Source organism: Mesoplodon densirostris, chromosome 2 (genome assembly GCF_025265405.1).
Source record: "Mesoplodon densirostris isolate mMesDen1 chromosome 2, mMesDen1 primary haplotype, whole genome shotgun sequence".
Classification (NCBI taxonomy): Eukaryota; Metazoa; Chordata; class Mammalia; order Artiodactyla; family Ziphiidae; genus Mesoplodon; species Mesoplodon densirostris.
In genome coordinates, this window is record NC_082662.1 from 76,918,228 (window position 1) to 76,934,144 (window position 15,917).

The window sequence follows — 15,917 nt, forward strand, 5'->3', positions numbered from 1 at the left end:
GGACCAGCTTTTAGTTTTAGTGATCTTTGCTATTGTTTTCTTTCTTTCTATTTCATTTATTTCTGCTTTTTTTTTTTTTTTTTTTTTTTTTTTTTTTTTTTGCGGTACATGGGCCTCTCACTGTCGTGGCCTCTCCCGTTGTGGAGCACAGGCTCCAGACGCGCAGGCCCAGCGGCCTGGGCTCACGGGCCCAGCCGCTCCCCAGCACGCGGGATCCTCCCGGACTGGGGCACAAACCCACGTGCCCTGCATCAGCAGGCAGACTCTCAACCACTGCGCCACCACGGAAGCCCCTATTTCTGCTCTTATCTTTATGATTTCTTTCCTTCTACTAAGTTTGGGGTTTTTTAATTTTTTTTATTTAAAAAAATTTTTTTTTGCGGTACGCGGGCCCCTCACTGCCGTGGCCTCTCCTGCCGCGGAGCACAGGCTCCGGATGCGCAGGCTCAGCGGCCATGGCTCACGGGTCCAGCCGCTCCACGGCACGTGGGATCCTCCCGGACCGGGGCACAAACCCGTGCTCCCTGCATCGGCAGGCAGACTCCCAACCACTGCGCCACCAGGGAAGCCCCTAAGTTTGGGTTTTGTTTGTCCTTCTTTCTCTAGTTCCTTTAGGTGTAAGGTTAGGTTGTTTATTTGAGATATTTCTTGTTTCTTGGATAACTCAGAATACTTTAATAAAAAATTTTAGGGCTTCCCTGGTGGCGCAGTGGTTGAGAGTCCGCCTGCCAATGCAGGGACGTGGGTTCGTGCCCCGGTCCGGAAGGATCCCACATGCCGCGGAGCAGCTGGGCCCATGAGCCATGGCCGCTGAGCATGCGCGTCCGGAGCCTGTGCTCCGCAATGGGAGAGGCCACAACAGTGAGAGGCCCATGTACCGCAAAAAAAAAAAAAAAAAAAAAAAAAAAATTTTAGCATACCAAATGGATTGAGTGATGCCATTCAAGTTACTAACCAGTTAGGTATTGTATTTTAAGCTATACAATGTTGAACTCTAGGCAGCAAAAGAGTAAGGAGTTTCTAACTTTCAATGGTTTTTAATTTGGATACTTTCTCTAACTTTTACTGCTGTTTGGAAGATGTTCTTTTGTACCTCTATTATAGACATAGTGATTGTTTCTTGTGGTGCACATTATTCAGGATCCTAAGCTAGGTGCTTTTGGAAGTTGTAGGAATCCTTAAAGGCAATGGCTTTCAACTTAGTCTGTGCACCAGAATCACCTGTGGTGCTTTTAAAAGTACAGATGCTTGGTAGAGGACAGACGTGTGGTTGCCAACGGGGAGCGGGTGGGGGAGAGAAGGATTGGGAGTTTGGGAATAGCAGATGCAAACTATTACATATAGAATGGATAAACAACAAGGTCCTACCATCTTGCACAGGGATCTATATTCAATAGCCTGTGATAAATCATAATGGAAAAGAATATGAAAAAGAATGTGCATGTATATATATATATGTATAACTGAATCACTTTGCTGTACAGCAGAAATAACAAAAGATTGTAAATCAACTATACTTCAATAAAATAAATTAAAAAAAATGCTGATGCCTGGGCTGGATACCCGACCCAGAGCATCAGAATTTTCTGAGATAGGCCCAGGGCAGTGTGTTTTCAGAAAGTTCTTGAGGAGATTTTAATCCACATCTCTCACCGGGAACCACTAATTTAAGGTCACTCAGAGGCTTTTTCTTTAGTAAGCAAGAGTCTTGGATTGACATACCCCTTAAAAGCCCATTTGCTCAACCACCTAACAAGATGCTTGAGCTCCTGCAATGACATCCCATAGAGTCTGTTGAAAACTTTTTGATGTCCATAATATAATGGATGGAATTAACAGTGCTTTAAATATAATTTCTTCCTTTTTTTTTCTTTGACATTTTCTTGAAATAATAATTTTTTTTCAAGAGAAAATAAATTATTAATCCCTTTCTCCTACTTGGCTAATTTTGCCTTCTTCCTGCCTTGGGAATTACTGCTGATAATCAGCAAGGCTGTTTTGGTCTCACAGCTTCAGATTATTTATTGCCCTATCATGCCAAAGCATTTTATTTGGTCTTGCCAGCCTTGTTGGCATACAGCTCTGGGAATATTATCAGATAAGGCAGCTGCTGCCAGGAAAAGGAGCATAAACAGTTGTTACAAACTCAGAGTCTATTTGATTTTTGTGTTTTAATTTCTTAATTCAGGCATGGTAGATTATTATTTTTTTTTAAATATTGTCTTGTGGATCTGTTGAATACAACTGGAACAGACAACCTGATACTGAGACTAAATTAAACCTGCAATGGATTGTCAATTTGCCCTTCATAGTATAGACCCAAAGCGGGAAATCTTGTGGCTACAGACTGTAATTCCCTGTGGCAACAAATGAAAATGCAAAGTCTTTATTTTTCCATTTCAATCACCCTGTTGATACTAGTTACCTCTCATTCTGTCTTTTGGTTTTTGCTCTTGCTGTTCCAGTTGTCATTAAAGGAAATTCCAGGCGATTAAAAAAACATACAAAATCCAAACAAATCAAGGGTTTTTCCATCTTCATGTTTTATATGACCACCTATAAAATAACATGGACATTTTTGGACATAAAATCAATGCTGAAGCTGAGTCAAAACGAGAAGAAGTACTGAGTGACCTCTATTATACAGTTAGTCATTCAAAAGAAAAACACGCTGCATCCTATGCCATTTAAATTAGCTTAAAGCAAGCAGCCTATGTCCTCATTTAAGGAATCTCACAAATGTAATTCGTTATTTCAGGAAGTAGATAAAAAACTTAAAGACATTTCCATCCAAATGCATTATGATCATTTTAATTTAAAATTACAAGCATACTGGAATTCCATGTACTATATTTCAGCTCCATTTATATGACAAAGGCACAAAAAATGGAGTGATCTCATAATTCTTTTCTTACCACATCCTTTTCGTACTTCTATTAAAAGTCTTCTTAAACAATAATTCACTGTGATACAAAAGAATAAAATTATTAATAAAAGAAAGGCCACTAAATAAAACTGCAGATGCCCTATGGAGAAAATACCTGGTCTCCTGTGTGGGGTTAGGTTAGGAAGGTGGGGATGCGCCTCTTACCTCCCAGTCAGCAGATGATTCACCCGACTCCCCGCCCCCCCCCCCCCCCCCGCCACAACATGTCAGTACCACAAGTTCCTGGAGCTCCAAGCTTGGGTAGAGCAGCAGCTTCCTCATCTGATTAGTTTCAGGAAAGTTTTAGCTAAGTGTCACTCTTCCCAACCTCCTTTCCTTCTCTCCCTCACTCCCTCCCTTTGTCCTTCCTTCCTTCCTTTCTCTTCCCTCCCCAGTTAGCTGGAAGGCTGAATGCTACCAAGGAGACTGAGTTAAAAATCATTACTGTGAGTCCCTCCTGAGGGCAAGAATTACGATCTGTCCTTCCGTGACAGAGAGCATGTCATTAATCCAGGTTTCTGGAAAGCAAGTTAATTTTGTCACAGATCTGGAAAAAGAACAGGTGAGATGTGGTGCAAATCTACTCTTTATTATGTCTTTTTTCCTCCCCAACTTTACTGACGTATAAAGGACAATTAAAAATTGTATATATTTAAGGTTTACAAAGACCGGCAGCCAAGGGGAAACGGGGAGAGATTGGTCAGGAGGTACCAAGTTTGTCTTTTTTTCCTTAGTTAAAAAAAAAAACACACCAGGCTAGTCTGTGGACAAGACAGGCATTATATAGGCGATAAAGCAGGGATTTGAGACTTAGACCCAGCTACTGGAGAATTATTTCTGTAAGTTAATCACAGCCCACTTTCAACAATATATGTATTTTTATTAAAATTTAAAAATTAAAGTGTAACATACAAGATGGCCCTTCACACCATGACTCCCTCCCTCTTTTTTTTTTTTTTTTTTTTTTGCGGTACGCGGGCCTCTCACTGTTGTGGCTTCTCCCATTGCGGAGCACAGGCTCCAGACGCGCAGGCTCAGCGGCCATGGCTCACGGGCCCAGCTGCTCCGTGGCATGTGGGATCTTCCCGGACCAGGGCACGAACCCACGTCCTCTGCATCGGCAGGCGGACTCTCAACCACTTCGCCACCAGGGAAGCCCTCCCTCCTTCTTTTTAAAGTAACTACTATTCTGACTGCTAACAGCATAGAGTAGTTTTATCTCTTGTTTAACTTTAAGTGAATGAGATAATATAATATGTACTTTTTGGAGGTTGGCTTCTGTTGCTCAAATTATGTTTGTGAGAAGTAGTTCCAGCTGGATGGCAACTGGAGTTCTCATCTTTTTGAGAAGACAGACATTCCTCCTGGAAGAGTACTAGTAGATCTACTGCCTACACACGAATTAATTACTCTCATAGTATTTTCTTTTATAGCTAGAGGAGCAGGATGAAGGTAGTGATTGCCCAGGGGCACGAAGGCAATGATGAAAACTGTAGGAGAAAAACTATAGCAAGGGCAGATTGCCCTAAAGGCTAATTTTGCTTAGATAATAGTATTTGTAGGGTAAGACTTGGTATCAAATATCTTTAGTAATTTCAAATCAACCTAATCTCCAGTACTTTGGTCATATCAACAGTAAAATATGGTAATAATAGGTCCTCCTTTCTTCCTTCCCTGTATTAGATAATCTCTGTGTTAAGTGTGTATTAAATGTACTCTGCATTCTGGGCTTTTTAGCAGAGAATTGCTAGATGGATTATTTCATTTAAATATATAATGCATACACTATTAAATTTACTACAACCGAGACCGGCATGATGACTATCTCCATAAGAACCCACTTCATTACCAAGAATAGATTGCAACCCATTACAAAGTGTTTCAAATGCAATAAGACTACCCAGAAACCCTTGGGCTCTCAGTTTTGCATGAATATGCAAGAAGTAGTTTTACAGACCCTGAAGGAAGCAAGTACTCAGCAAGCAGTGACAAATGTGGGACGCAATCAGGCTTTCAGTGTGTGGCACAGGAAGGCACAATTCACCTCTGTCTAAATGCTATGCCCTTTGAAGAAAGGCCCAAGTGGCCAGGGGTTTCTCTACAGAGACAAGACCGAGACATCAAGATTTGCAAAGGAAAAACAGATATCTGAGACCAAACTCATATCTTCCCTGAAATAGGTCAGATCCTGATAACAGCAAAAAATGGGAAGAGGGGAATAGTTGGAGAGAGGGGAGGATAAAGAGGGAGATTAGCTAGAACCAATCCATGGCAAAATAATTAGAAAGGCTTTCCAACAGAAAAAGAATGGATATGGAGTAGGGCGGGCAACTGGGGAGAGGAGAATCAGGGTCCAGGAAATCTGATTCTGGAACCATGAGATCTTATTCAAAACGCCTTATTTCATCTGTTCTCAGTATTTTCACTTGCGAAATGGAGAAAATACGCTTTCATTACTTGTAAATGATGTATTTGTCTCTGTCCATTTGTCTTCCTGCCTGTCTATATCAGTATTTATATGTCCAAATTAGTAGTAGGACTTACCCACTATCAATTTTACTGATTGTTTTAATGCAGGAGCCCAAACTGTTCTCAAATAAACAAGCAGTTCAATTCACTAAATCTGAATTTCACCAACCCACCTATTTCTGACCTGAGAACATGCCCTCATGGAGATTTCATTATTCTTCAGTTTGCTTTGCTCTTCTGCTTTCGCTACAAGGGAAGAGAACCTTTTAGATGCGAGGAACATGGCAGGTGGTCATTTGCCAACTCCACAGGCCCATAGTTTATGAAGCACATTTGCTGATGGAAAATTCAATCTCCAAAAATGTCTTTCTAGTCAGTGAGGATTATTTATAGCTTCTGACACAGAAGGTTTCAAGTACAGAGTGAACATCACTATTAACACTAACTCAAATGAACTTTAAAGGAAGGAGGACTATAAAATCCTCATAGGATGCCCTTAAAAGATGTGGTCTTAGAGGACTTGACAATGGGAAAGGAAAGATTAAGGGAGAAATGTGAGTGAGTTGCCAAGGCACATAATGGGACTTGGGGCTTGGCTTTCTTTTTTCAGGTCATCAGTGGTCCTCTTTTCTGATTGCAGGGTCTTCCCTCTCCATTTTTTTTTTCAAAAGGAATGATGGTCCAACACCTCTGTAGCAATACAGCCTCTTCTTCTCAGAGCCTATGGGTACCCAGACTCCTACTTCATGGAGATAAACTCATCTCTTGCTCACTTTTACGTCCCAACCTCTTTAGACGTCACCTGCCCCATCCAGCTATCTGGGAGCCCACAAGAAAACTCTTCATTAGTTGGGCTAGTTTGCCCACATCTCATGAATATATTTTGCTTAGATTTTGCTTATTCCATGTCCCCACCTGTAACACTCTCTCACTGAATCCCACCCTGATAAATCCTTCAAGACCCACATCTAGCCACATTTTCTTCATGAAGTTTTCTCTGAATATCTAAATCGCAAGAGTTTCCTCTTCTCTGAATAATAGTTAGGGCTATTTCATAAGTGCTAGTTAACCATATTGTATTATCTCTTAGTTTGTTATATGTTAGTTTCTCCAGATTATTTAAGTTAGGGACCAATTTGTATTAGGGACCTATTGGTTAGAGACCAAGCTATTTGAGTTAGGGACCTAGTTTACCCAAAATGGCAGATGGGGCTACTTTTTCTAGTTTGTCTACCCAGAGAGGTTCTTTCTGCTAATTCATACAAAGACACAGTACAGACCAACTTCAGCCTTTTCCTTCTCTTGTAATCAATTTCAGACATGTGCAGACCAACCCAGCTGCCATGGAGGGAAACCATAGCTAGTCCCTGAGGAGAAATATAATCTTTCTAGATCCTCTAAGTAACACCATTCATCAGAGGTTTTCCTTCAAGACACCATTTTTTTTTTATATGCAGAAAGTTGACATAGCCTTCCAGCTGAAACAGAACAAAAGACATTCTCTAAAGGCAACAGAAAAAGGCCCAAATTCAAATTCTGAGGTAGATTGTTCAACAATTGTTAAAGGTCCTAGAAATACAATCAGAGATACAGTTTGAGAAAAGGAAGAAAGGCCAAGTGAACTGACTGAAGAAGTTGCAGATAATGCAAAGGGGAAAGTCAGCAAGTGGGAGGCAATGATTGCTTCCCAGACAAACCATACCAAGTCTAGCACTGAGGCAGAAGAGTAAAGACCTGATAGGGCAAACAAATAAATTGTATACCTTGGGGCACACAGACTTCCTCTCTTTGACTAAGAAGAGTTACTGTCTTGGTCCTCTAATAAGTCATGTGTAGTGCAGGACCACCTGAGAGGAGGGGGCAAAAAGTAGTCCCAGCCCACCATTTAGTATTAGTCTTGCGATCTGGGGCGAGCCACTTGATCTAGTTCTTAACTGCAAAATAGAGATAAAACCACCTCCCGCATTCATTTATACATCATTCTCTTTATTTAAGGACCACCATGGGCCAAGCACAAAGGCGCACATGGTGAGCAAAACAGACATGCTTTTTGCCCTTATGAAGTATCCAGATAATCTCCCAGGTTGTTAGTTACAGAGATGAAATGTGCCTTTGGACTGTAAAGCACTGTAACGATGGAAGGTCTTCTTCACTATCAGTGACTTCCACTCTCAATCTAGCTATGTGACCCAAGGCAAGTTGTAATTTTTCTGGACTTTCCTTTCCTATCTGTGAAATAAGAAAATTTCCTTTCCTAAAATTTAAGTATTCCAATGCAAATGAAGAAGTTAAGATTTTTAGGTACTTCTGAATCATGTCTTTCTAAAAGATTATTTTGAAATAGTTCAGAAATACAAAAGGATAAGAATAATGTAATGATCCAATGTGTACCAACTACCTGACTTAGATAAAACATTACAAAGAGCTCTACTGGTGAGATGCCTTTCTTTTTCCCAGAAGAGATAACTGTGATGAGTTTGGCATTTATTTTTCGGAATCATGGCCTTTCCAGGAAACCTGGTGTGTAAGTAAGAATGGTTCACCAGTGAAGAGCTCCTCCTATAAGTGTACTTCCCAGGAAGAGTACTTATTAGGTGTTCCCAGTTCCTGATAAATGTGCGGTCATGACAATGTACATCACAGAAAGCTCAAGTACCAGCCTGTCCTCTCCCTGCCACCCTTGCTTGCTGTCCACCCAGTAGACAGAATTAGAAAAACCATGTGGCAGGCACCACCTACTGCATTTAGAAAGAGCAAAGTTTTATATTTACCTTGAGAGCCTTCTGTGCAGATTCACTGGATCCAATTGCGATTAGGTTAGGCCCAGCCATGCTGCAGAAACTCTTCAAGTGCAAAGCTTCGACCACTGGGACTGTGGAGACCGCATAGTCCTATGCATATAATAGAAACAAGTCATTTGTCATTTCAGAATAATTCTAAAACACATTCAAATCTGCTCAAAACATTCTTGCTCTTCTGGAGGCTGCCAGGGTCCCTGAACATCTGGAAGGAAAACTGGGACCCACAAGTTTGGGTATTGCCAGTTAAATGAAGATCGCTTCTAAAAAGAAAGTGCAAAGCCCCCTTCCTGATGTGTGACTGCGTCAACAGCTTCACTGGCTGACCTATGTAGTGGGCTACTCTGGAAGGATGAATATCCTGTGTAAACAAGAGCCTCACATCGTCATGGGGAACAGAGCTTTTTGGGGATTACATCCCTTCCTAAGCAGTCTGGTGAGCCAATCTGCTAATGATCAATAGAATAAAGGGACCTTGGGAGGATGTATGTGCAATGCCTAGCAGAGTTTCCAGCACACAGTAGGCACCCAAGTACAGGTGATCTTTGATTCCAATCTGAAAAATCCACATTTCATGTTAGAGGCAATTGGGACTCCAGATTTTTTTTTTAAGTTATTGATTGTGCCAGAAACATCTGCCAGATGGTTGTATGATTATACACTGGGAGAAAACAGATGTCCATGATAACTTTGTCTGTTGCTGCTGTGGGAGTCCCATGAAGCCTATTTATTAAGTTCTAGCTTCTAAAACTTCTAGCAAGCATACAAATATTAGGAATTATTTTTCAAAGCCTGTGACATATAAATACCATTATTCATGACATATTGATTCAATGGGTCTATGAATATTTATTAGGTAGTTACTCTGTGCCAGGCATAAATTATCCTTTACCTACCTTAAAAGTATCAGCCAAGATTTCAGCACCTCGTTGATTTGTCCTTTTGGAAAGGCCCACAAAAAACTCTCTGCCTGTAATATATGTCAGGGAACACAGTCAGTGGGTGGTACCACAGAGATGGTGTACGATTTCTCTATCTATAAATGAAGACCTTAAAGCATCACACAGTTCTTTCCTACTGTAGAGGGCAGCTCCAACTGTACTCTGATCCCTGCTCTCTTTACACAAATCTGCTTTCAAATTATTGCCTTTAAAAATAAACTTTTTCAAATTCATAGAGGCAGAAAGTAGAATGGTGATTGCCAGGGGCTGATGCAGGGGAGGAGGGAGGGGGGAAATGGAGAGTCAGTGTTTAATGGGTATGACGTTTCATTTTGGGAAGGCAGAAAAGTGCTGGAGATGGATGGTGGTGATAGTTGCACAACGTGAATGTAGTTAATAACCCTGAACTGTACATTTAAAAGTGGTTAAATGGTAAATTTTATGTTATGTATATTTTACCACAATAAGAGAATAAAGTTTTTATTTAGGAAACCATAGAATTAAACACATTAATAACCTGTAATCAGAAATTAAGTAATAGCAATGACAAGTTAGCAGAGCTTCCTTTTTTTCCCTAAAAGTACAATAATAGACAGTCTTGATCAGCTCAAATACCTTTTTCTATAATGTTGATGTAAGGGCTGAAGAAACCATCTGGGTAAAGTGAGTTTAGTGCTGACTGGTCTTCAGGTCTGAGCTCTAACAGCTGTTTTTAAAACAATACACCCATTTATTTCAAATCAACCATCAAAGGTTGATGTACACAGTGCCTATCTACAAAGCACTAAAGTTTAGAAGAATGAAACTTTCTACTTATTTGGCTTTTCTGAAATTCTACAATTTTTCTTCTCAGAAGGCAAAACATTAAGTAAAAATGGTCTCCTAGTTACAGGCAAAAAAACAATTATAGGGCTTCCCTGGTGGCGCAGTGGTTGAGAGTCCGCCTGCCGATGCAGGGGATACGGGTTCGTGCCCCGGTCTGGGAAGATCCCACATGCCGCGGAGAGGCTGGGCCCGTGAGCCATGGCCGCTGGGCCTGTGCGTCCGGAGCCTGTGCTCCGCAATGGGGGAGGCCACAACAGTGAGAGGCCCGCGTACAGCAAAAAAAAAAAAAAAAAAAAAAAAAAAAACAATTATAGTAGATAGAGTTAGGCAATATATAAATGTAGGAATTCTTATCCTCCCTTAATTCTCTGGAAAAGAATTCGACATGAAATGTGGAAAAAACATTCCAAGAGAAATCAGTATATATTTTGCCTCAGAACAAATACAAGAAGTGTAGCCATGTAGAAAGAATTGCTTGATAGACTTTATAGCTATTACGAGTTTTATCTTGGTGGTGTCCTTATAAAAGGGGTAAAAGACATAGGTCAAATGATGTTATGATAAATTCCATTGGCTTATGCTGTTAGCAGACACAGGAATTGTTGACGGCAAGTTGACAGTGTTTTCGGTAATGGTATGATTGTGTTGTCCCTTAAGAAAACTCACTACATACAAATCAAAACTTAAGTAAGAGAAAGATTCTTTACTTAACAAAAGTATTACTCACTTTATTTAAAAAGTCAGTTGAAATTTAAAAAAAATCAAATTTCCTTAATTCTCTTAAGATAAATATAGATTTATAAATTAGATTTACATTTTTAAGAAAAACATTTAATGCATTAAGCAAATTTAAATGCATTTACACATTATTTCCATTTTAAAAGACTAAGATGAGATAGGAACGTACAAAGAAACGCAAACTGCTTATCTCTTTAAAAAATAAGTTTAAGTTGGACTTCTGTTTCTAGCAGTATGGTGGGCTATATCCCTTAAATGGCTTTCCTGATAAAAACAACTGAAGTACTGGAATCAAAATATTAAAAAGGATTTTTTTTGGTGTTATGTCTCTTATGTCATTTTCTTCTATATCAATTCACCCTCTTTTTTTTTTTTTTCCTTCCTTACCTCATTCTTTCATAGGAAATATCAGGTCATTTTTCCTACTGACTTTCCTACAGTCTGGATTTGGTTGATTGCTTCCTTGTGTACCATCTAACATTAAATTGTTCCTTTATCCTTTGCATTTTTTGGCAAACTAATAGTCTATGTAGATGCTTCTTTAGATTCTTGTTCAATTTTTTTTTTTTTTTTGGATAGGACTACTCCGTTTTTTAAAAAACATCATTATCCACTAATAAGCCAAAGAATAAATCATAATGGAAATCAGAAAATATTTGGAATTAATGATAACAAAAATATTCATATCAAAACACAAAGGATTCAGCTAAAGCTGTACTTGAAAAGCTTTACAGCCTTAAATGCTTACTTTAAGAAGAAGAAAGGTTGAAAATTAAAGAGACAAAATTCCACCTTGAAATTCAAGGAAAAAAGAACAATAAAAACAAAGGAATTTGAAGGAAGGAAATACAGGTAGAAACAGGAAGAGAAAAGGAAACATATAAGAGAGAGGGTTCAATAAAGCCCAAAGTTGGTTCTTTGAAAAGATTAATGAAATTGACAGATCTCTGGCAATAGAAGGCAATAGAAATAGAAGGCACAAATAAACATTATGAATGAAAAGGGGACATAGCTGTAGTTGTCGTGAAACTTAAAACATATATTAAGAGAATATGAATAACTTTATAGCCAACATCTAAAAAACTTAGATAAAATAAATAAAGTCTCAGAAAACAAAACTCACCAAAACTGGCTCAGAAAAACCTCAATAGTCATATAATCATTACAGAAACAGAACTGGTTTAAAATCTCCCCACAAAGAAAGCACAAGGTCCACAGAGCCTGTTTATAGGTAAGTTCTACCAAAGTTCAAGGAATGTACAATTAAAGTTGTACTGATTTTAGAGAACAGAAACATAGGAAATATTCCCTAATACATTTCATATGAGGTTAACATAACTTCAACCAAAGCCAGACAAGGATAACAAAAAAGAAAAATTATAGGCCACAGAAACAAAATCTTAAATAATTATCTAATTGTTTAGATAATTAAACAATTAAATACAAACTAAATACAACACTAATAAAAAGAGAATATATCTTGATCAAGTTTGATTTCATCCCCGGGATGTAAACTTTGACCACTGATATCAGAAAATCAGTTAATGTACTTAACCACATCAATAGATTAAATTTAAAAATCACATAATCATTGAATCAGAATAAGAGTTCATCATCTGAAATTCCATTTCTAGATGTTTACTTTAGAGAAACTCTTATACATGTCCCCAAGAGACACACACAAGACTGTACACAGCAGCATTGAAGATAGTAGACAAAAACTGAAAAGCACTCAAACATACATCAACAGTAAAATGAATAAATACATCGTTCGGTATTCTTACCATGGAATTCCACAGAGCAGTGAAAATGAATGAACTCCAGCTACATGGATCAAGTTAGATCAACAGCAGAAATATCACACAAGAGTTCATACAGTATCACTCTAATTATAGAAGCCATAAGAAAAGCAAAACTAAACAACATATAATTTTAGGAATGCATATATTGAGGTAAAACTCAAAGAAAGACAAGACAGTGATTAACACAAAATTCAGGCTACCTCAAGCTGAGAGGAGAGAAAGTTTGGGAGTGGGGCTTCCATGGTCCTGGCAATGTTCTATTTCTTAAGCCAGGTGTTAGGTACTTAGGTGATCATTTTTATTATTGGTCTTTAAACTGTACATAAACATTTTATAAATCTTTTTTATATGCTCCATATTTCACAAAAATAAATAAATGAAAGTAGAGGTAAGTTGATGTTGTCTATTTAAGAGAAATAGGACTGAAACAACTTCTACCAGTAGCTGCTTGCTTGACTGACAGATTTCCCAGCAGAACTGGAGTTGGAAACCTCTTTCCTTCTGTCCATTTCCTGATCAATTATTAATGAAGCTCTGAATTACAGAAGGAAGAAGACACAGAGTGTATGGGAAGCGCTCCAGGTTTTGGTTCTTACTCAACTGCGTAATCTAAAAATTGAGTGGTGATGTTTGTACAATGTTGTGAATGTAATTAATGCCACTCAAATTGTACACTGAAAAATGGTTAAAATCGCAAATTTTATGTTATATATATTTTACTACAATTTTAAAAAAGGGAAAAAATCGAGAAGTAGGAAATAGAAGGTAGGACCACACATGAGGTATGAATGAGAAGCCAAGCAGACAAAGATCTTAATATCACAACACTATCTCAGTTTTCAATAAAATACTTTTAAGGTATTAAGTATTGAATAATACCAAAACAAAGCTTACAGATAGTGTCCAAGGCAAACCTCAATACTTAGTATCTAATTAGAAGTTATGGGAAAAACATTAGGCTTGAGATGCTGTGGAAAGACCTTTGACCAATGGAAGAGGTTCCTAAACTTTGCCAAAACAATGAGAAGATTTTAGGGAATCTTGTTCAGCTCAGCTGTTGAGATAACTAAATGGCTGTGAATACAGCTTGTTTTAAATCATTCTTCAAATAGCATCAGTACCTGCTCACAGCAAGTTATTTATTATACAGCTATGTTCTGGTAAAAAAGAATTTTATTGTAAGGAAGTGTGAGTAACACATCTAGCTTTTCACAAAGGCCTGTTTTCTAAGAGAAACAGACTGTTGTTCTGTGGTACTAAAAAGAATGATAAGTGCCATCAATGGGAGACACAAAGAATATTCTAAGTGGAACTTACTAGGCAGATTCAAAGAATGCCTGAGTCGGCTTGGACACAACTGGAGCTGAGAATGCAGCGTAGGTCTCTCTGACCCCTTGTTCTGTGTTCTTATGGCTCAGTGGGTGTGCACATCAAACCCCAGAGGCAGGTCCATTGCCTGTGACAGTGGTGGCACAGGTTGTGCAGGGCACAACTCCAGGGGAGGCTTTCCACAAACCTATGATAAAAATGGCGCCCCCTGGGGCTCGGTGACACAGTCCCCACCCACAAGTATGTGACACCAAGCAAGGAACTATGCAAATGTCCCAGGATAAAGACTCCTCCTCCAGGAACATTAATTTTTCAAAATGTAAGTTATACAAAACATTATTTTTATATTAAAATGAAGATGGCTATATTTTGTCTATATACATGGGATTCGATACAAAATTCACATCAGCTAAAATATTGGACTTCCAAGAAGCTCCATGCTTTCAGTGGGCCACATGGGTCTACATTTCCAAATCTCTGGGGACCAGCCTCTGCTGTTAGGGCTACATCTGTGAAACAGGTATTTATTCTTTGACAAGTAGGGGAAAATAAACTCTCATTATCAATTAAAAATTATTATTGTCTTGTTTATCAATATAACTAGAATGAACCTGGTGACCCAGATTTTAGCACGTGACTTTACAAAAACAATAATAATATGATCATAAAGAGTTGGAAAGGTTAAATGCTAAAATTACCATTTCTTTAGTAGCTATATTATATGCAGTATAAAAACTGATTTCAGTTAGATCAATAATAATATCAGCTGTTTACATTTTGTTGAGTTCTGCTATTATTCATTTGGCATTAAGCCAAGCCAATCTGAACTGAAAAGTATTTAAATCTATCTTGCCATCTGGGAAGAAAGTTATTTGTAAATGACACATCTTGAATTAAGAGTTTTTCAAATACAGTCCAGATATCCTGTCACACAATGCAAAGCTATGCAACCCATAAACTAATGTTGTAGAACACAGTAGACACAACCTATAAAATGATATGTATATACTGATAACGTGTAAAAATATGCAAATACGTGCATACAAAAGTACTAAAGGTAATTTAATATTCAATAAAAAAGTATTCAATAACCCAAATATTGAAATGATTATCTTTGAATGAAAGGTCATTTTTAATTTTCTCTCTTTTGTGCTTTTCTGTATTTTCCAAATTACTCTTACTTTGGTAATTAAAAATAAACTATAATTAAACAAGTGGATATAGGCCAGGTATTAGAAATATTTTTAGATATGAAAAAGTAAGTACAGCCCTACCTGTGAATAAGACATCTCCACCATCTAAGGTTGCATTTTCATCTTTCATCTCTACTATGTTGAGCTGAAGTTTCTCTAATGCTTCTTTCATCATGTCAACCTGTTGAAAATAAAATCATTCAGATTAATATTCTACCATTTTCTAACAAGAAAGCCAATCATCTAAAACTTCAGAACACTGAATTATGCCCCCATGTGCACACATACACATATACAATGCACACCCTAATGAATTTGTGAATGTGTGTAGTATAGTTTGGACGAGCCATGATCATTTGCAAGAGAAGAAATTATCTATTAGGAATTGTCCATTTTGTCTCCTTCTAGTCTAACATCAAGTCAATATTATACTCCTTTCGTGCTGTCGGAGTCTGACTATTTAGAGGACACGGTTGAAGGTGTGACTAATTAGGGCACAAGAGTCGAGAGGCAGGAGGCAGAACATCCAAACTTCTTACCCATCCCAGAAAAACAGAAGATTTAATTTTAAGTCTTAAGTCAGTCATTCAGTCAGAATTGCACACACAGAGTAATATGTGGAAGGAATATCAATGACAATAACCAGTAACTTGAAATCTCAGCCCATTGGAGAGTCACTGTTTTCTATTCAAATATTTTCTAAAATGTCAGAACATCTAAGGCTTCTCTGTAAATCTGAACTGTTATTTAAATTTAACCTAGGTCTCTAGAGGTGATTAACAAATACAATAATTGTAATCAAACCAAAGAATACCTGAAAATGAATTTCGGGATCTTTCTATGATCCCAGGGTACAGTCTAAAGCACAGAGGTATCCTGGGCCGAACTAGGGAACA

At 38.2% G+C, this 15,917-nt stretch overlaps 1 protein-coding gene across 1 annotated transcript in view; it reads right to left on the reverse strand.

Moving 5' to 3' along the window:
* DDAH1 (dimethylarginine dimethylaminohydrolase 1) overlaps positions 1-15,917 on the reverse strand; it is a 153,846-nt gene that overhangs the window by 27,637 nt on the left and 110,292 nt on the right. Inside the window, exons 2-4 of the mRNA XM_060090031.1 lie at positions 15,103-15,202; positions 9,090-9,163; positions 8,167-8,286 (exon numbers count right to left, since the gene is read on the reverse strand). Coding sequence (XP_059946014.1) covers positions 8,167-8,286; positions 9,090-9,163; positions 15,103-15,202 — 294 coding nt within the window. The remainder of the gene's footprint in view (positions 1-8,166; positions 8,287-9,089; positions 9,164-15,102; positions 15,203-15,917) is intronic.